Below are 21,334 nucleotides of genomic sequence, written 5' to 3'. Positions count from 1 at the left end.
TCTTCTCTTCTGTGTCATTCTCATTCATTGTTTACGTCCAGCACTTCCAGGTCCAGACTCAGAATGCTGACTCATTATTGGCCGGCTCCTGCGTCAGCTGATCACATGCATGCGTCGTGCTGATCACATGATCAGCGTCAGCCAATACTGAGCCGGCATTCGGACGTAAACACAGAAGCCTTCACTGCGTCACCTGCGTAAGGACAATGACAGGGAAGAGAAGAGATTGTTGAATAAAGTTGTTATTTTTATTTTGTTTTTGCGCACAAAAAGTATTCTCATCTCTTCATAACATTAAGGTTGAACCACTGCAGTCACATGACTGTTTTAACGATGTCTTTAGTTCCTTTCTGGACCTTGAAAGTGTTGATTATATTGCTGTCTATGGACGAGTGATATACCTCTCGGATTTCATCAAAAATATCTTAATTTGTGTTCTGAAGATGAACGAAGGTCTTACGGGTGTGGAACGACATGAGGGAGAGTAATTAATGACAGAATTAATGACAAACTTCCACTGCCATTAATATCGGCACAGATCCTGTGCGGCGGGAGCCTCGTGGAGTGTGTTTCCATGGCGATCAGCTGCATGTCTGTGTTTAGAGGTCACTACAGGCCCTGCTGGGGTAATGGTCAGGTGTCCCGACACTCTCGTCCATATAGTCGTGTATAGTTTATACGTTATGTAGCATACAGTGTAAGTGACTGATGAAGTGTTTTACCTCGATGACTTTAGCAGCTCCATCCGTCATGGCCAGCGGGCAGGTGTAGAGTCCAGCCGACGGAGCAAACAGGTACATCTTACTCATCTGATACACACGACTGCACACACACACACACACACACACACACACACACTCTAGTGAAGCTGTCGGTGTGATGTGAGGAACACTCAATGATGTAGACGAGTGATTTCTGACCTCCACTCTCCGTACGTCCTCTCGTATCCCGCCGCCACCAGCCCCTCCTGCGCAGAGATGTGTCTCAGGCGCGTCCAGGCGTCACAGGTGACGATGCGGTCCACGCGTCTCCCCCACGCGTCGTAGCGCTGCAGGACAGGCGGGTTGAGCTCACACTGGCGGCCCAGCGCCTCGATCTCGGACACCAGACGCTCGCCGAAGCGCTGCAGGTCTCCGTGCACCTCCCGCACAGGCAGGTGGCGCTGCAGGTAGGCTCGGAGCAGTGCATCCTGGGTAAATGGGTTGGTGAGCAGGGGTCGCTCCTGGAAGAACGTCCCGATGGCGGAGCGGGAGAACGGCGCACGTGTGTGTGAGTCCAGCTCGCCGAGAGTCTCGATGGACACGCTGGTGTGAGACACGCTCCTACTGAGCATGTGCAGAGCCAAGCGGTTACCACGGCGACACACCCGAACTGCCATTGCTGAGGCTGTAGAAACACACACACACACACACACACACACACACACACACACACACAGCTGTCTGTTCACCTGCAAAAACTACACACACATTCTCAGGAAATGGTACAGCCCATATTACTATGGTAACTATTATCACACACTGCTGTCTCACAGTCGTTAACCTAGTTCTTCCTACAGGTCAAAGGTCATCTCATCATCTACATCAGGGGTTTTCAATCTTTTATAGGCCATGGATCCCCAAATATGATCGTCCATCCTAAAACTTAAAAGGCAACTATATATTTTACATAGTATAAACATTTATACTGATTTAAATTGTAAATTATACCAACTCAAAGTATTATTTAGAAAACTTTTAGCCTAGTATCTGTTAAGTTTTTTTGTTGATGTTGTTGTACTGTTAAATATATTCTTTATTTTAAACATTTTTGTTTTGTTTATTTTAATTTCATTTTTAATTTTTTTTTTATTGTTTGCTTATTCATCTAGTCTTTACTTACTGAATTGTTCATTTTAATCTTTTCTCTAAACTGTTTGACTCGGTCACTGAATCATTTGACTGCGCAAGTAAAGCTGTGAACTTTCACCCACTAACATGAAGCGATTAAATGTTTTATTTCTCTCTCTCTGAACCTTCACCCTGCTTTATCTACAGCTAAATTACTTTAAAGACACAACAAACATACACAAAAACTCAAAATAAGCGCTGACAACAGGCAACTCTCAACCACCAACTAAACTCCGCGACATCAGAGCTGTATTCGAGCCGTATTTTAGGAGAGTTTAAGCTCAGTTTTTCTGGTATTTTTGCATATTTGAGCAGCTCACCGATCGTACGCGTTCCGACTCTCAACAGGCGACAAACAAACTGAAACAGACGACTGGACTGAATCAGCTCGGGTTCATTTAAGGAGTCGATTCTTTCAAACGGAATGAATCCATGGCGATCCACTAAAGGAGTCGATTCTTTTAAAGGCGAGTAATAGCGCATGCGCTGTTAATCCACTGTAGCTGCAGTCGACGCAAACAAACTACAGATATGACGTTTAATGTTCTTTGTCTGTTATTTGCGAAAACTTTAAATCAGAGGAATATAGTCCTGCTTACTAATCGAGCAGTCATATTGTTAATGAAGCGAGATTCATCCCGATTCATATTCTGTACTAAATGTCCAAGACGAAGCGGAAGATTCTTAAAGGGACAGTTCACCCAAAAATGAAAATCTGTCATCATTTACTCACCCTCAAGCTGTTCCAAACCTGTATGAATTTCTTTGTTCTGCTGAACACAAATGAAGATATTTGGAAGAATGTCAGTAACCAAACAGATCTCGTCGCCCATTGAATAGTATTTATTTTTAATATTAGGGCAGTAAATGGGGGACGAGATCTGGTTACTGACATTCTTCCAAATATCTTCCTTTATGTTCAGCAGAACAAAGAAATTCGTACAGGTTTGGAACAGCTTGAGGGTGAGTAAATGATGACACAGTTTTCATTTTTTCCTTTTAAAGCCTTGTTTTATTTGAATGGTTTAATGAACGTTTTTTCCACCTCTCATTTGTGGAATGGAACGATTCCATGGATGATATAAAGCTTCTGGAATCAAAACATGCCAGAAAGATGCTTCAGAGTGCGTGTATTATAGAGCCAGAATTCTGCTCATTAATATGGAAGCTTATATTTCTGCAGAGTAAAAAATAAATAAAAATCATAATTTGACTTTTTATCTCACAGTTCTGACTTTTTTTCAATTCTGAGCGGAAAAGTCAAAATTGCGAGATATAAACTTGGAGAAAAGTCTGAATTGTGAGATAAAGCTCATAATTATCTTATTTATTCCTTGGCGAAAACAAGCTCCCACACAGTTATTTACAGAATAAATTTGATACTTAAGGTCTTCCACATCTGTAGTTGGTGACAGGGGCCTGATTTTAACACCAGACCCTTGTGCGATATCTTTAAAACCACAAACCTTCATGAATCACGTACATCTGGTGATTTGGAGAAGTAAAGAAAGGAGACACAGGCAGTGAAACGTCACAACGCATTTAATGCAGCCTCATGCAGCGTAAAGCGAGCGCATGCTAGATACGAAAACCAAAGCCGAATACAATATACGAGATCCCACGATCCCCGCGCAGCATTTAAGCCAAACGTAAAACTCTTACATATCATATCACCATAAAAATATCATTAAGATTTATGCATATACTTGATAAAAAATGTAAAAATGGAGGTTGATGTTGAAATAAAAATGGAGGTAATAAATCTGCTCTGAAGTCTCTTCAGGTCCTGAGGTCATTGTGGTTTCTGATGAGTCCATGAAAACACTTAAGAAACAGATTAAACACGTAAAACATTGAAAAAGACGTTAAAGTCCCGGCGTCACGCGCAGGACTGTGTGGTTTGCGTTGAGTGTGAGTCTCTCCATGAGGTTTGTGTGTTTTATGAGGTTTTCTGGCTTGTCGTGAGTGTGAGTGTTAAAGCTCCTGGGTTCAATCTGATCGCCGTCTCTAGGAGGCGGAGCCCGGTCCGCTGGCCCCGCCCATCCCGCCGTTGCCCTGCTCCATGTGATTGGTGGGCGGTTTGATGGGCGTGGGATGCTGGTGCTGCAGGGCGTGCCTCTCCAGCAGCGTGCGGTGTGTGAAGGCACGGTGGCACACGCCGCAGGTGAAGGTGCGCTCAACGCGGTGCGTCCGCATGTGCACGTTGAGCGAACTCTTCTGCGTGAAGCGCTTGCTGCAGACGGAGCACTGGAACGCCCGGACGCCCGTGTGCACCACCATGTGCTTGAGCAGGTAGTCGCGCAGCGAGAAGGAGCGCCAGCAGATGCTGCACTGGTGCGGCTTCTGACCTGCACACACACACACACACACACACAGACAGAGCTTGTTTTACTCTGAACACACGTCAACACACTTTTTGTTCATGCACAGGGGTATCAATGTCAAGAGAGCAGGGAGGCTGATATCACACACTGAAGACCCGTTCACGCCGAGAGAGACAACTATATTCACGGCCACACCAGCAGACGATAGCTATAACGATAATTATAACAATATCTATAGCGATAACTATATTAGCACTGACACCAGCGGACGAAAGCTTTAACGTTATCATGAACTGCGAGAGTTTTACACTTTCTTCGTAAGTTGAATACTGAAGGCGGTCTGGTGGAAGCTAGATATTTTACTTCATAACTTCTTAAATATGGATTTTTTTTTTTTTTTTTTTTTACACAAACGCATCACTTCTCTTCAGAAGGCCTTTATTAACCCCCGGAGCCGTGTGGAGTACGTTTATGATGGATGGATGGAGACACTCGTACGATTGTTTTCATCTGAAAGAAGAGAGTCGTATAAACCTAGGATGGCTTGAGGGTGAGTAAAGCTTGGAGTAATTTTCATCTGAAAGTGAACTAATCCTTTAAATCAGGTGGAAAAATTATTCTGAATGTAATTACAAAGTAATTACCTATCGATAACTATCGTTCCTCTGTGTCGTTATCGTTACAGTTGTGCTGTGACTGCTATTCTTTTACATTTAGAATGATTTTTAAAACTATTTTTATTGTTATAGTCATTGTTCTTGGTATATGAGCCTTTATTCTATACAATATTCATTTAAAATATCTGAAATGTTAATCATCCATTGTCAAGACTGATTATCTGCCTCAGCTGAATGTGACTAACGTATGTAATGTGACTCAAACACATCAGTGACAGCAGCTCAGATGTTTCTCCAGGAATAAACTCAGACTGAGACAGTAATCATAGGCCGTTTACACCTGCTTTCACATTCATCTCCTCCCATCGGATCACTGGAAGCTCAACTGGATGTGGTCTGGGACGGTTTAATGAAGGTGTAAATGCAGACTTGTTTTCGTTTAGCTCTGTAAAGTAACATGTAAATGAGGTTACGCTGCCAATAATCATATATGATACTTCACAGTGTGATCTGCTCACTGCATTTAATCAACAATATCCCACTATTCCACTGGATTACACTGGGATTCTCGTTTCTCTCTCCAGCACTTTTAAACTCTTTCTGCCCTTTTCTTGATTTTTAATCCTATTAACATTTATTTACTCTGGGTTTGTAATGAAAGAAAACACAAGAAATGATGGAAAGCTTTTCTGTAAATGTTTCAGTCTCTTTCAGGCTCTCATGTGAAACACAAGGGACAAAAGAATTGTTTGTAGGTAATTCTGATTCAAGCCATCAGTTAATGAACGAGTTTAAAACAGGAAATGGCTGTGTTCTGTTAGCGAAGCTCATGCAGGCGTACCGGAGTGGATGAACATGTGTTTGCTGTAGTTCTTGCGGGAGCGCAGTGACTTTCCGCAGTGGCTGCAGTCGAAGGACGTCTCAGAGCCCTGAGGTGCAAAGCTCGGACCTGCAATGCATGCTGGGGTGGAGGGGGGCGGAGCTGGGGTCAGAGGAGCAGGGGGCGGGGCCTGCTGGCATGAATCAGCCAAGTTGTCGATCACCATGGGTCCGCCCACGAAGAAGGACGGGGGCTGCGATTCGCTGGCAGGAAACTGGAAAAGCATCTGTGAACAAAGACAAACCGGCGTTAGGAGAGCGCTGTGCAGAGACGCGTCACACATGACTGCGACGAGGCCCGTCACACCTGGCTGCCGAGGTTCTGGGAGGGCGGCGGCGGCGGAGAGAGGGGTTTGTTGACCCGGCCGCGGGGGTTTGAGCCCAGAGACGTCTGCGGATCCGCTTGAGACCAGAAGCCGCCTGAGAAGACGTTGGAGTCCTCGTAGAACCCGCCCTGAAACACACAAACACGCTCGTTTCTGCCGTCTGCTGCCGCCCGTGTTTCACAGTGTGTGCTTTACCTGTCCGTAGGCGGGCTGATGTGAGCCGTGTGATGCGTTTCCTCTCTCGTCCATCTCAAACAGACCCTCCCCTTCCTGGACGCCCTCGTTTTTCACCACCACCTCCTCACCGCCCAGCACCTACACACACACACACACACACACACACACACACTCATCAAAGAGCCAACGACAGACGGAGCGAAACAGATCGACATGAGGAACGTCTTTACCTGCAGCCTCAGCGGCTGTCTCTGTTTGCGCGTGTGCGCCGTCTGTCTGTCTCTCTCCGTGTCTCTGTCGGCGTCGTGCACGTCTCTCTCGTCGTCTTCGCTGAACCGCTCCACGCCGCTCACCAGCTCCTCCTCCACACCGCCGTACTCCGACCCCATCTGACCGCGCTCGTTCGCGGCGATGTTCTGCGCGCCCACATTCGCGCCGCGCTCCGCGTTCAGCATGTAGCTGATCTCCTGCGAGCAGCTTGAGGGCTTCAGCATGGCCCCGCCCCCTGCAACGACAAGCCCCTCCCCTCTACACATGGCCCCACCTCCTAACTCGCTGAGGGGCATCAGAGGGCCGACTCCGCCCCCTTCCAGACCGCCGCCCTCCGCCTGAGCGCCGCCACCCAGAGCGGCCGCCATGTCCGAGCCGCAGTCCCCAGCCATGCTGTAAGCGAAGCCCTGCAGCGCCGCGCTCTCCCGGCCTTTCCCGTCGTCGCCGCCGCCCTCCTCCTGCTTGGGCCCCACCCCTCCCGCGGAGGCTCCGCCTGCCACTGCGGCGCGTCTCTGCGAGATGATCTGCGTGCACTCGTCGATGACGGTCTTGATCTGCAGGATGGAGGCGGCGGTGAGGATGCAGAGCGCCTGCGAGTGAAGCACCACCAGCGAGCCGCTGTACATGAAGTCCACCAGCTGCTTCACCGTCTCGGCCGGGACCAGCGGCGGAACCGAGATCTCCGAGTGACCCAGCAGCAGCTTGTCCTGGAAGAAGGGGCTGCCGGCCGCCAGGACGCAGGCGTGAGCCCGCAGAGACGCGTCGTGGATGCGGACAGTGACGTCGCAGAACAGACCTTTACGCCGCTGAGATCTCAAGGCTTCCAGCACCGACTGACTGGAGTTATGGAGGTGGATATAGTGTACGGCCTCTGGACCCGACGCCATGACCCGACCGGACACACTGTGACGCTGTAATTACATTAAAATAATAATTACCAAATATTAATAAATAATGAAATTAAGTAAAAAAAAAATAAACATAAACATAAAATTTGCTGTCTAAAACTATATAAATAAAGGTGACTTGACTTGACAAACAAACACACACACACACACACAAAAAATACAAACAAACAAACACACACACACAAATATACAAACAAACACACACACACACACACACACACACACGTCTTCAGGATCACTTAACATTTAAACTCGTGTGCAACACAAACTCAGTGTCTACGTGTAATTAACACTTTATTAACGCAGAATGAATCATTATGCTCACTTGTGCTCTCCACGTTTATGATTTACACTGACATCTACAGTGCTGATATGTGCGGTCACACACTCACCTGCAGATGTGATTAAAGTGCACAAACACGCTGCTGCGCGATCATTACTGCTTTAATATCGATTTTATTTGCGAAGATTCGCGATGGACCGAAGCTTCTCTGCGCTCACGGGCCCCGATATCCGCGAACAACCCGTCAAAATAAAAGCCTCGAACATCTTCAGGCAGACCGTCAAAATAAAAGCCTAAAAGGTCAAATAGCAACCCGTCAAAATAAAAGTCCTAAACAGCCAGCAGACTGTCGAAGAATACTCCTTACATATGTTCGTTTTTCCCCTTAAAGACACAACCTAAAGACCTAATTTTGTGCACACTAATGTTTTATTTGATCAAGCTAAAATTTTAAAATCTATCAACATAAATTGTGCTGTTGCAGTTTTCTTCCCAAAACAAAGGAGAAAGGAGTCAATCTGTGTCATATTAGGACATAGTGATGCTCACAAGGAGGTTTATAATACCTGCATGAATCTCAACGAATGAATATAAAGTAAATATTTGCAAAAAATTGCAAAAACCAACTGGAGAAAGATGCGTTCGCCACATAATTATACATCCATTGACAAGCAGGGACTATCTGCTAAAACTAACTAAATAAACCCAGATTCCCTTGGTTCGGTTAAACTTTATACATTTTTTAACATGTCAAAAAAAACAGACTGGGCCAGAAATGTCCTTTTATAACCGCAAAATCCAGCAAGTTAATACTACGATTGACAACTGAATGTTTGACTGATGTGGCCTGATTTCTGTCATTTAAAGTAAAACAGTAGTTTCGTTTGAGTTAATCAAACAAGCTAAAATCTCATTATGGCATCCATAACTGTTACTCTGCAAGAGGCGAGTCAGATGAAAATCTCTTTATTTGTCTGTATGCTGATGTTTCATGAGTTTATTGTGCAGATAGTAAAGCAGTTCACTCACAACAAGCGGATATTCCCTTAAGGTTGTATATTTCATAAACAAGAACAAAATTACAGTAACATTAGACAGTAAACGTAGTAATCAGGGTGAAGTGTAAAGCTAGTTAATTTAGTGTTTTCAGGAGCAGCTTTAGATCCCGCAATGAGAGACGGGAACAACAGAATGAGTGAGTGTGTTCTGGTGATGGTTCGGGGTCAGGCCTGCGTCTCCAGCACCACTGACGGCTCCACTAAATACAGTCCGGCGTCAGGATGGTTTCTGCGGAAACCCCGCGGAGGACGAGCGCATACGGCCTGCTGGGCCTGATACAACTTCTGAATGAGGAATCGCTTGTCGCGGCCCTCCTGCACAGACAAACACACACTCAGTCTCTTCATCGGGACACGAGCTCAACACAAGCGTTTAGACAAGAGCCTTTTAATAATAACAATTACAGGATCTGCAACACGCATGATGTGAAGAATCGAAGAAATACAACTGTACAAACACAACGTGTACCAGTGTTATTTTTATTTGAAGTTTTAGTCATTTGTTGTGTTTGTCATTTAAAAAAATAAATAAATAAATAATTATATATATGTAATATGTGTGTTTATTGATTTCAATTGTAAGTTATTTTAGTACAAGAAAATGTTGAAAATATATAAATATATATAAAGCAGTCTAAAATATAAAAAAAAAAGCAGTCTTTTAATGTTAATCTTTTAAATAAAATGTCTTTTAATGTTAATCTTATTTCAAGCAATGAAAAAGTGAACTATAGTAACCCGGATTTAAAACTTACTGGGACACAAGAGAAAAATGGCTTGAAAAATCAAACATGTTTTAGTAGGAATATATTTCATGTACGCACACATAATTTGCTCCTGCATCCCTCCTTATTTCTAGTTATTACTAAACTCAATTTAATAAGTCCAGGTTGAGCTTGAGACCAGCGTTAGAAACAACACATTTTTAAAATGGATTCTGCACCATATGGATAAAAGGAATAAGCTAAAACACAAGATTTGGACTGTTAGTGGAGCTAGAGTGTTTGTTACACAGAAATAACAAGAAAATGATCAGATACAGCAGAGGTTTCAGAACCAAAGGGACTGTAAACAGTTCAGACACCAACATCATCATCATCATCATCATGATGCGGAGACTCACCATGACCAGCTGATCTCGGAGCTGTTCAATCACACGCTTATGAGCTCCAGCCAAGGCAATGACATAGAACATCCCCAGACTGCAACACACACACACACACACACACACATTGGTGGTTTGCACCTTGTTACACTTGTGGTGTTCCAGGTCAAACTTGTTTCTTTCAGTCAGCACAGGTTTAGTGTTTCTTTTTGGATCTGGCTGATCGTTGGCCTCATTGATCTGAGCTCCTGCTCCTCAGTGTTTTCAGGGGGAATAAGCTTGAGTGAACTTGAGTGAGGCTCAGATCAATGAGGACTACGATCAGTAGAAACACAAAACCTGTGCTGCCTGAAAGAAAGCGAAGCTGAGGAAAAGGCTGAATCCAGTATTAACTGATAACACAGCATAATGAGAGAATTACAAGCAATATTTCGTAGGCGGGTCATTTTTGACCAGGAACACAAAGTAGGTAAACACAAATCTTCAATTAAAATGGAGCTGAAAAGTAGAATAAAATGATTAATTAGCACTCTAGTGAAGGACACAGTGGGGTTCAGAGTAAAGAGCCTGTGATTAACTGCACATGTGACAGAAATGACTGCGCATGCGTGATCTATGACAGCATGTAGATGATGTTCCTCACCACGTGATGACGAAGAAGGACACGGCAATGGCCTCGGAGGCGAGCGTCAGCAGGAAGGAGCGCAGGCCCGAAGGCAGCTGGTTAATCACGCGTGGCACTACCTGCCACGACGTAGTGTAGTTGACGAACGGGCCACACGCCCGCGACGTCTGGATCCTGAAACACACCTCAGTGAAATGAGCGGCCAAACGCCCGCGTGTTGTGATGCGTGTTGGACACGTGTTGAGATGCGTGTTGGACACGTGTCGAGATGTGTTTTGGACGCGAGTTGTGATGCGTGTTTGACGCGTGTTGTGATGCGTGTTGGACGCGTGTTGAGATGCGTGTTTGACGCGTGTTGTGATGCGTGTTTGACGCGTGTTGTGATGCGTGCTGGACGCGTGTTGGACACGAGTTGTGATGCGTTGTGATGGGTTAGGGTTAGTGTGTTGTGATGGGCTACATGTTGTGATGCATGTTTGATACATTGTGATGCATGTTTGACGTGTTGTGATGTGCGTTGTAATGCGTGTTTGATACATGTTGTGATGCATGTTTGACACGTGCTGTAATGCGCGTGATGCGTTGTGATGTTTGATGCATGTTGAGATGCGTGTTGTGATGCTTTTGATGTGTTGTGATGCGTGTTGGATGTGTGTTGTGATGCTTTTGATGTGTTGTGATGCGTGTTGGATGTGTGTTGTGATGCGTTGTGTGTGATACATGTTGTGATGCGTGCTGTGATGCGTGCTGTGATGTTTGATGCGTGTTGTGATGCGTGTTGTGACGCGTGTGACGTGTTGTGGCGCGTTTGATACATGTTGTGATGCGTGTTTGACGTGTTATGACGTGTGTTCGATACGTGCTGTGATGCGTGCTTGACGAGTTGAGATGCGTGCTTGACATGTGCTGTAATGCGTGTGATGCTTGATGCGTGTTGTGATGCGTGTTGTGATGCGTGTATGATACATGTTGTGATGCGTGTATGATACATGTTGTGATGCGTTTGACGTGTTGTGACGCGTTTGATACATGTTGTGATGCGTGTTTGATGTGTTGTGATGCATGTTTGACGTGTTGGGACGTGTGTTTGATACATGTTGTGATGCGTGTTTGACGTGTTGTGATGAGTTTGAAGTGTTGTGATGCGTACTGTGATGCGTGCTGTGATGCGTGGACTCACTCTGCGATGCTGACGATGACAGGAACAGACGCCAGAGCCAAACCAATCAGCAACACCACCAGGAAGAAGAAGTGAGAACTAGACGCTCGAAACGGACGAGTGGCGGGACGGCAATTAGTCACCAGAGACACCTGCGGTAGTTAAAGGGCGGCTGGTTAATCACAGACAATGCTCACATGCACAGCAGACAGCGACACACCTGGACGAATATTCAGTGTGACGATTTGGTGCGATAAACATTTTAAAGTTAATCTTAACTAAACACATATCGTGTACTATACTATAGCTGTACATCACTGCCATATTTACATTACTTTGACACACTCGTCTCTGATTGATAACTGAATACTTCCTAAACTGTAACACTGAAACAAGCATCATCTGTAAAGCTGCTTTGAAACAAACTTGAACTGAATTGAGTTGTGACCTTTTTGAGGTAGAAGACGAGGATGTATTTGACAGTGTTGATGGCGGGAAGCAAAGGGCAGTAAAATGTCCCTATCCAGCAGATGGTTTGGCCGTAGACAATCTCCAGCACGTTCTGAGGGACAGCGAACTCCTGCTGACCCCACCACTTGGCCAAACCGCAGTGGCAGTGACTCACGATGATCCTGAAACCACAAGAAAACTCTCAGAAACACACCTGATGGGGATCCTGAAGCGCTCCTGTGGGTGTGCAAAAGATGTTCATACTTCCTAGGGAATTCCACAAAGATGGTGACGGCGGCGATGATCAGGAAGTCAAAGATCACAAGTTTGTACATCTCCTGCCCGACGTGAGTCTCCCAGCACTGCAGGACAATGGCACACACTCATTTAGAGACGAATGGACAGACACCCAACATACACACGTGTGTGTGTGTGTGTGTGTATGTGTGTGTGACGTACAGGGTAGATCCGATGGTTGTAGCCGCAGGAACAGTCTAAACTTCCACAGGACGTGATCTGGACCCACAGAGAGAAGAGCAGCACACCGATGCTGGCCAAACGCATGAACACACACCTGAACACACACACACACACACACAAATAATGAACATAACACGTCACGGGGTTCCTGACACTGAACACACATGATGTCTCCCAGCTCAGGGTCTGTATGTTTAAGATCTGATGTGAATTTTCATTGCTGCTTTCAGTACGGTTATAAATACTGACACTCAAAAAAAAAAAAAAAAAAAAAAAAAAAAAGAGAAGTACGATTAAGCTTCCGTTTAACATACTTGAGTTGCTGATCAGTGCTTTTGTGTGAATAAAACGTCTAAATTAAATCTGTATGTGATCGTGTCTCTTCAGAAGACTTGATTAAACCGCTCCAGTCATATGGGTTTATTTTACCATCTCTTTATGAATGTTTTGAAGCGTCAGGAGTGAATAGACTTTCAGTGAAGGGACAAATCTCTCAGATTTCATTAAAATATCTTCATTTGTGTTCAGAAGATGAAGGAAAGTCTTACAGGTTTGGAATGACATGAGGGCGAGTAAATGATGAGAGAATTCACATTTTTGGGTGAACTAACCCCTTAACATATAGTGGCTGTGTCTCTCAGTATCATCTCAGTTTTACAAGCAACTTTTGGAAAATGCAAGAGCATTTATAAGAGAAAAAGCTGTTTTGAAATGTATGTGTGTGTCTCCTGTGCTGGAGGATGTGTGCGATGCGAGCATTGCCTCATCAGCGTGAAGCGGATCTCAAAGGCGGGCGAGTAGTCCTCGAAGGTGATGATGAGGTTGAAGATGAGCGGCGTGATGAAGTTGGCCAGCGTGATGACGATGGAGGGCAGATACTCCACCACCAGCTCCAACAGGAAGGCACTCTTCTCCTCCTAAACACACAAACGTCAGTGGAAACCTGATCAGGAATGTAATACCACACACCAGACGCTCTCACATCACCTCCGCCTGCTTGCGCTGCGAGAAGACCGTGGCGATGTAGATGCAGTAGAAGCACGCCACCAGGACGGCCATGACGGCGAGGTTGAGAGCGGCTCTGAGCGCGTAGATGCGACACCTCTCGCCGCGCGTGCGGTTCGCCATCTTGCGCTTGATCCGCTCCTCCTCCAGATCCGTCTGTCAGCACGTGAAGAAAAGAATCATGTCCTCATCCGTCATGATCTCACCTCTGACGATGACCGAAAGGAGACGTACCTTGAGCTCGTACAGTAAGCTGCTCCGCTTGAGGCGCGCGGCGTTCTCGTTGGTGATGCAGAAGTCCCAGCCGGCGAAGATCTTGTTGCAGAAACTCTGGAAGCGATCCTCGTCTTGAATCAGCTTGCGTTTGAATCCGGCCGCAGACCTAAATGCACAGAAATCATCAGATCACACGCCACCTAGAGGTCTTCACGGGTCCACCTTGATCCTATAACCCGAGGTCCGACCAAAAGAACCGAATTACAGGTGTGTCATCACTGATTCTGGTTTGTTTCAGACCCGGTTAAACGACACTGGTGAGCAGGGTCTGATTTCATCGGTTCAGTCTCAGGTCGGGTTCTTCATCTTTAAACATTTATTTATGCACGTCTGGTTCTGTTAACAAGTGACTCGGGTCGGGTACGGATCTGAGCACCTGTGAAGACCTCTAACACCAACAGAGCTCAACAATCAACAGACACAAAGCCGTGTTTTCCGGTCTGACCTCTTGACGATCCAGACGAGGCTCAGCAGCAGGTACGAGATGGTGGCCAGCAGGTACGCCAGCGGCAGGTTGTAGGTGAAGTGGGAATGAATGAACTCCAGCTTATAATAGCCGAAGAAGAGGTACGTGCGCTCCAGAAAGCCCTGCACACACACACACACACACACACACACACACACACACACAGTGTTAGGGTGGTGTGAGCAGACGCTGTATTGAGCTGCTAGACGCGTCTCACCGTTCCAGACAGCAGGTCTGTGATGTGCTCATGAAATGCCACCAGACCCTGACGAGAGCTGGCCGGATACTCACTGCACTCGCTCTCTGCAAACACACACACACACACACACACACACACAACACACACGACATGAGTGAATGTACATGTGTGAGAGAGTGTGTGTGTTTACCATTGGTGCTGCTGTAGGTGATGTTGTGTGGAGTGTGTTATGTGAGTGTGTGTGATGTGATGTGAGTGTGTGTGTGTGTGTGTGTGTTTACCGTTGGTGCTGCTGTAGGTGATGTTGTGTGGAGTGTGTGATGTGAGTGTGTGTGATGTGATGTGAGTGTGTGTGTGTGTGTGTGTGTGTGTGTGTGTGTGTGTGTGTATGTGTGTGTGATGTGTGTGTTTACCGTTGGTGCTGCTGTAGGTGATGTTGTGTGGAGTGTGTGATGTGATAATCACCGGCAGCATCACAAACACAAACATCAGCAGAAACATGATGAAGTTCAGAAGCACCAGAAAGCGCAGGAATGAAAAATACGACAGGATTCCCGTCCCAAACATGCCTGAGAGAAACACACACACAGACACACACACACACACACTAATTATTGAACAGAACTGAAATAACACTGATCTAATGTCTTTTTAGGCATAGCTGATGAAGTCTGCATCATCGATTCTGTTACTGTCATGTTTTACTGTAAAGCAGCTCTGAATCAATCTGTATCGTATGAAGCGCTGCAGGATTAACTGTGACAAACGCATTAGTGTGTGACGCGGTGACATTCTGACCCTCGATGAGATGAATATCTGCCCTCCAGAGCTGCAGAGACGAGAGGACGTCCATCCCGTCCTCCTTGAGCCGCTTCAGAGAGCGATGGACATTGAGCCTCCACAAACCCCAGCCTGTGAGAGCGCCGCCCTGCTGGAGACGCTGCTGTCTGCACACACACACACACACACACACACACACACTGTGAATCTCACACCTTCACAGAACACAGCTCGACAGAATCAGGTGGATGGGAGGAACTCACTTTTCCCGCCGTTTGTCCTGCATGCTCTTGGGAAGTTCCCTCACGGGCTTGAGCTCCTCCCCGCTGTGAACCGCTTTCTGCTCTGCCCATTTCCCGCTGCTGACGGACGGCTGCCGGCTCCGCCCACTGCCCCGCCTCCGGGTGCTGCCGCTGGAGCTGGACTTCCTGCGGTACAGCAGAGACTGGTAGCTGGGCAGCTGCTCCAGCAGGAGGTGACTGACCGGAGCCCGGCGGTCAGGGAAGAACACTGACGGACACGAGCACAGAGTCACAACACCGCCTGATTAAACGTGTGCATGTGTGTGTGCAAGAGCTGATGAATGTGTAAAACATGAGTTTAGAAGCACATGAGATGATGCTCAGACCAACCAAACACCTCGACCGCTCTCTGAACCCGCTCAAGTTCAGCAGATGAAGAAACTGCCTTTTCTCTTCCAGTGTTTGACACAAACACAGAACTGACATTTTAATCAGTTCCTATTTCACTTGTACTATTTTTACCATGAACTCGTACTGTGAATCCAGCAGCTTTAACAACAGCGGCTCTCTAACACACGATTGTTCTACAGGTGTTTATGGAAACCTGGGCTCGGGACGGTCCTAAAGCGCTCTCAACAAAAACTGTGCATTACAACATACATATAGACACACATTTTACATAATTTTTTAATTTCAGAACTTTGAGAATGTGTGAAAGAGTTTAAAAATGTTTGATTATCTCAGATCTGAAGATGAGTTCAGATGCTCACAGAGATTGAGATCTGGGCTTAAACCATCTTTAGTCATGTGTGTTGAGACATTAACAGATGTAATAAGCTTAACAAATGATAAAAATTAACAGTATTTTACAGTAATTGTGTAGATTGACATATAACAGCTTATGCCTGTCAGTCAGATCTAAAACTTTGATTAGCTTTTGACAATGTTTTACTTGTGACGTAAATAAAGATAAAAAAAAATTGGTAAGTAAACAAACTAAAAATGCCTTTTAAAAAATGTTTAACAGTGTATAATGTATAAATATTATATATAAATGGGTGTGTGTGAGTGAAACATAACCCTGTTAGGATCAGTTTCAGTTTGAAGTGTAATATGAGCTGACACACACACACACACACACACACACAGAGCAGATATTAGATACAATAGTATCATTCCGAACAAGTCATCAAACACGTCGAGACTCGCAGCGCATATTTTCGATTGGATTGAGTAAAGACAACAAAAGAAAGAAAAAACATTTTTTAGTCGAACCTATAATGATATATTTCACCCAAAACTAAAACTAAAACTAAAACACACACACACACACACACTTTAGTGTGGCTGTTTTCTATTTTACTGGATTCACAAACAAACAATCGTGATAATCACCGAGCAGAAACTCATCATTTCATCTCGTTTTTCGTGTTAAAACTCAGTTGTGTGAGTACTTACACGGAGAACTCTCACAGTAACACGTATGGTACACAGTGTCACCATTATATACTTTGTAGGATAATATAAAACACAGTAAAACTCACCGGCATCGTGCGCGTCCATCGGCTGATCCGGATCGAACTGTCCTGTGATTTATTGTGTTAACACACAGTTATCAGTGTCACAGCAGGACTGTGCTCCATGTTGTGTCTGTGTTTGTGTTTAGATGAGTTCGACATCAGGCGGCGCTGCGCAGTGCATGACGGTTACTTTTTATGTTGAAAGCGTTTTCTTTTCTTTTTTAAATTATTATTATTGCAAGAAAAGAGACAGCGCTGCATTAAATTAACACAAATGAAATAAAGAGGGGGAAAAAAGAAGAAGAAGACAAAAAAACATACTGACAAATAACAATGACACCTCAACCAGTAAGGAAAAATAAAGGAATATATCCTTCAAAGAACACTTTAAATCACATTTGATAAAAGGAGAAAGATAACAACTTAAGCTCTCCCAAAGAGATTTAACATATTGCAACGCTAGAATAAATGAAGCAAAGTTTCTTCCTCAACTCTGCAAAATACACATAAATCAGAGTTATCAACAACAGAGGCAGTGTGGAGTTGGTTGGTAAACATTATGTAGAATTTTAAAGTGTTCCTCTCTTATTTTATTGGACATGCAATATTTTTCTCTCTTCCAGTGAATACTGACAAAATTGTTCCAGAAAAATGTAATGTAATGTAACAATCGCTTTATATGTTTATTGTTACATTTTTTATCAAGAAGGGAAACATAATTGTTTTCCTCTCATTAAAGAAAAGGTGTGTTTTAAATAAGTGCACATAACTCGGAGACAAAGCTTTGATGGCAGAATTGACAGTTATAGCAGGAAATTATACAAAGACATAAATTCCTCATATTCCAGTATACTGCCGTCATTATTAAATAAATCCAAAACAAAACAATACCTTAGTTTTACTTTTACCATAAAAAAGGATTTGTTTCGGATTAAAATATTCAAGTTATTGCACAGAATTTCTTTGTGGAGAGAAAAGTTGTGCACATAACAGTTTCCAAACAAGTAAAACTTGGTGAAATTTAGAGAGAGAAATCGGTAATTTAGAAAGGGTGAAATTACATTTTAAAAGAAACTCTAAGCCACCTAATGTATGAAATATGGCGTTGGGGATACAGTACCAAATTGAGTCATTACTAGACGTTTTTTTAACTAATTCTAAAAGAGCCGACCAATGCCTTAAAACTGAAAACTTCCAGTCCACCCTCAGAACGTCCATTAGACAAAACAGATTTCCTAACTTTGTGAGATCAGTTTTTCCAAATGAAATTCAATAACATTTTGTCAATATCTCACAAATTTTGTCACTAACAAATAAAGATAAAGAGGGATAAACACAAGGAGACAGGCCCTCTGCTTTGGATATAAGAACAGATTGACAGGTCTCGTTGCAACCAACATTAAAGATAGTTCTTGCTTTCGTTATTTTAGGTGAAAGATTAAGTTGCTGGCGCAGCAGTCTGTCTTTAGTAAGGAAGTGCATGAGGGTTACACACTCGGCCTGAATGAGATGTGTGACGTCAGCCATCAGAGCGAGAGCTGATCAAAAACATTCATGATCAGGGCTGCGGTTTCCAAACCCATCTCAGGCATCATTGCTACCAAAGGTCTCTGCGATCGTTTAGCTCACGATGCTTTTGAGAAACACAGCCCTGGATTTGGAAGTTCATGTTTTGCTCCAGGATCAGGTAATCCATCTGTTTCAGAACAACACTGGATTAAATCCAGATACACTCACTCTCAGATGATGGAGTGTGGGTCACTTTATGTGTTTGTATTTGAATAGACACACAACAGCACAATAAACTATACAAACATCCCCTTCCTCTTTTCTTGAACAGTCTCACCCACAACAAATACATAAACAATATACATGCAGTTGTTAAAAACTTTTCATCGCTGATGATTGTCATTAATATGCAGTAATAAATGACTTGATGATAAATTGAACACATGAAACAAATGTTGTATTCTTGAGTACATTTAAAGTTTTATTACATTCTTGTTCTGCAGATCCCAAAATGAATCGCAGTCTTATCAAACAGTTTTGAGCACAAACTGACGGTTTGATCCAGATCAGAATCAACATTGGCTTTTGAGATCGAATCCAGTTTCAGAATCCTTTTTTTTTCTTCCCAGCAGCTCATTTTTAAGATGTGATCCAATCCGAAATCCCATCAGATTCCTGATGAACAGCTGGATGCAGAAATGGGAACGCGGGGGCACCGCGATGCGACCGCAAAGGGCACTAGCTCCCATAGTCACCAGACTAAACTCGGGGGTGACTAACAGTCCTGCACTAGAAGAGCGTAAGGAATGAACTGGAGCATAAGGCTGAATGGAGTATGTAGGCTATGGAGAGATTTGTAAGTAAGAGTTAGTACCTTGAAGTTTATACGCAGGGAGACTGGAAGCCAATGAAGATGATATAGGATTGGAGTAATGTGTTCATTCTTTCTTGTATGTGTGATCAGGTGAGCAGCAGAGTTTTGAACGTATTATAATCTTCTGATAATTTTAGCTGAAAGGCCATAAAGTAGTGAGTTACAATAATCCAGTTGAGATGTGACAAAGGCATGTATTATGGTTTCAGCATCCTGCTGACTAAGAGACGATCGAATGCGAGATATATTACGTAGGTGAAAAAAAGCTGTCTTTACCACTTTACTAATGTGGTCATTAAATGAAAGAGTGGAATCAAGGAGAACACCAAGATTGCGAACAGTCGTAGAGGGCGTTATCAAGTCACCATCCAAATTTATCTGTTGACCGGAGAATTTAGAAACAACTGATTTAGAGCCAATCAGTATTACCTCGGTTTTATCTGAGTTAAATTTAAGGAAATTTCCCTCGAGCCAATGCTTGAGTTCCTTGATACAGGCTGTTAATGTAGGTGGTGGAAACACTGAGGTGGGAGGTATGATAAAATAAATCTGAATGTCATCAGCGAACACGAACATGAGTTGGAAAATCAATATGTTGCTGCAGATTAAAACAGTCCAAAACAGACATGAATTCATGAGCATGTACAGTATCAGTATCAACATGAATATTGAAATGCCCTAGCAATAACAGTGCTGTAGATTGAGCAGAAGCAATTGTGAGCAATTCACACAAATCCGATAGAAATTGGATGTTCATTCTAGGACGGTAAACCAGTATTATAAGCAGGATAGAGTGGCCAGTGATTTTAAAAGCCAAATATTCCAATGATGTCACATCATGGAAAGCAGACAGTTCAATATGAAGACTCTGGCGATAGACCATCACCAGGCCCCCACCCCTGCCTCCAATCCGGGGCTAGGTCAAAACACTGAAACCAGGAGGAGAGAGCAAATTGAGTTCATTGGATGTTTGCCAGGTTTCTGTGAGCATCAGCATATCATAGTTCTTATCAGAGATGAGGTCCCGGAGAAATGTTCCTTTACCAGTCAAAGAGCGAGTATTGAGTAGGACAAAATTACCACACTGCTGCACACTCTTGTTAAGCACAGAGTCATTTCTAGTCTTTTCTATTGGCCTTAGAGCGGATAAGCAAACTCTACGATGTGTGAGTGTAGAGGACGACTTCCGAGTGCTTAATCTGTGGGACCAGATGGAGGGAATGGAAGCAGACGAAGTCCAGTTTATGTTCAGGAATCGCTTTGATGAACGATGAATATAGCAGGGCCGACGAGCAATTCCAATGGTTTTACACAGTCCATATGTAGCAGAATCTATTTGGATGGAAAAAAGCACGATTAGCAAAAAAGCACAAAGATCCATCTGTCTCACGACCAAGCGAGTTTTATTTGAGAAAACCATTCCATACATGGCAAGATGCACAACACTCACCACTACGGTACACAGACCCGCGTTAGCCAGGCCTAGTGATGGGACGGTTGATACTGGGGCTTCGGTGCTCCGACGCAGTTTTCAACGCACTATTGTATCACACACTGTACCGATGCTTGTATCGAAATGGCATGGCGTTTGAAGCTTGGAACGTCATGTAGTATCGGAAAGTCGGGACAGCTGGTTTGAAAAAATTACCGCTTCACCTGATGCATAAAAGGAAAATGCATTTAATCATGTTTTATTGCTGGGGTCTCAGAGACCCCGAACAGAACATAAGGGTTAAACAGCTCATCCAAATTATGATCACATCATTGTATAGCCTATATTATATTATTGATCAATATGTGAATCCGTTGACCAGGCTACACATGACACGAGTTGTGGTCTCATTGTCACAAATTAATTTAGATGGAGATCAGGATCAGATTAGATAGAACTGTATTGATCCAAGACAAGAGTG

At 44.1% G+C, this 21,334-nt stretch overlaps 3 protein-coding genes across 5 annotated transcripts in view; all 3 read right to left on the bottom strand.

Annotated features, from left to right (window-relative positions):
• LOC127515498 (acyl-CoA dehydrogenase family member 11-like) overlaps window positions 1-2,347 on the bottom strand; it is a 15,725-nt gene extending 13,378 nt beyond the window's left edge. For all 3 annotated transcript variants that reach the window (XR_007930830.1, XM_051899200.1, XM_051899211.1), the window contains exons 1-3: window positions 2,210-2,347; window positions 921-1,386; window positions 723-822 (exon numbers count right to left, since the gene is read on the bottom strand). Coding sequence is in view for 2 of the 3 variants with exons in the window: in XM_051899200.1 (XP_051755160.1) it covers window positions 723-822; window positions 921-1,378 (558 nt within the window). In the remaining variant the exon portion in view is untranslated. The remainder of the gene's footprint in view (window positions 1-722; window positions 823-920; window positions 1,387-2,209) is intronic.
• Window positions 2,348-3,413: 1,066 nt separating this feature from the next.
• On the bottom strand, window positions 3,414-7,963 carry zbtb45 (zinc finger and BTB domain containing 45). The gene is made up of 6 exons (XM_051892480.1): window positions 7,783-7,963; window positions 6,443-7,393; window positions 6,231-6,350; window positions 6,017-6,163; window positions 5,672-5,936; window positions 3,414-4,237 (listed from the first exon to the last, which is right to left on the bottom strand). The coding sequence occupies exons 2-6, from the start codon at window positions 7,367-7,369 to the stop codon at window positions 3,897-3,899; spliced, it is 1,800 nt and encodes a 599-aa protein (XP_051748440.1). The 5' UTR covers window positions 7,370-7,393; window positions 7,783-7,963; the 3' UTR covers window positions 3,414-3,896.
• A 660-nt stretch (window positions 7,964-8,623) lies between these two features.
• On the bottom strand, window positions 8,624-17,226 carry LOC127511575 (transmembrane channel-like protein 7). The gene is made up of 16 exons (XM_051892478.1): window positions 17,063-17,226; window positions 15,540-15,786; window positions 15,295-15,443; window positions 14,910-15,065; window positions 14,515-14,600; window positions 14,277-14,419; window positions 13,790-13,937; window positions 13,538-13,711; window positions 13,313-13,467; window positions 12,530-12,644; window positions 12,335-12,432; window positions 12,069-12,252; window positions 11,642-11,772; window positions 10,480-10,635; window positions 9,855-9,933; window positions 8,624-9,046 (listed from the first exon to the last, which is right to left on the bottom strand). The coding sequence occupies exons 1-16, from the start codon at window positions 17,079-17,081 to the stop codon at window positions 8,897-8,899; spliced, it is 2,190 nt and encodes a 729-aa protein (XP_051748438.1). The 5' UTR covers window positions 17,082-17,226; the 3' UTR covers window positions 8,624-8,896.
• Between the last annotated feature and the right edge of the window lie 4,108 nt (window positions 17,227-21,334).

The sequence above is a fragment of the Ctenopharyngodon idella genome, chromosome 1 (genome assembly GCF_019924925.1).
Source record: "Ctenopharyngodon idella isolate HZGC_01 chromosome 1, HZGC01, whole genome shotgun sequence".
NCBI lineage: Eukaryota > Metazoa > Chordata > Actinopteri > Cypriniformes > Xenocyprididae > Ctenopharyngodon > Ctenopharyngodon idella.
The sequence above is the reverse complement of the archived record's forward strand: the minus strand, read 5'-3'. Positions and strand labels throughout refer to the sequence as shown.

Coding starts and splice junctions, on each gene's coding strand:
- LOC127511575 (XM_051892478.1), bottom strand. Junction 15,444..15,539: donor CAGGACAAACGGCGGGAAAA/GTGAGTTCCTCC, acceptor GTGTGTGTGCAG/ACAGCAGCGTCTCCAGCAGG. Junction 15,066..15,294: donor AGATATTCATCTCATCGAGG/GTCAGAATGTCA, acceptor TGTTTCTCTCAG/GCATGTTTGGGACGGGAATC.
- zbtb45 (XM_051892480.1), bottom strand. CDS start 7,369: ATGGCGTCGGGTCCAGAGGCCGTACACTATATCCACCTCCATAACTCC. Junction 6,351..6,442: donor GACAGCCGCTGAGGCTGCAG/GTAAAGACGTTC, acceptor GTGTGTGTGTAG/GTGCTGGGCGGTGAGGAGGT. Junction 6,164..6,230: donor ATCAGCCCGCCTACGGACAG/GTAAAGCACACA, acceptor TGTGTGTTTCAG/GGCGGGTTCTACGAGGACTC.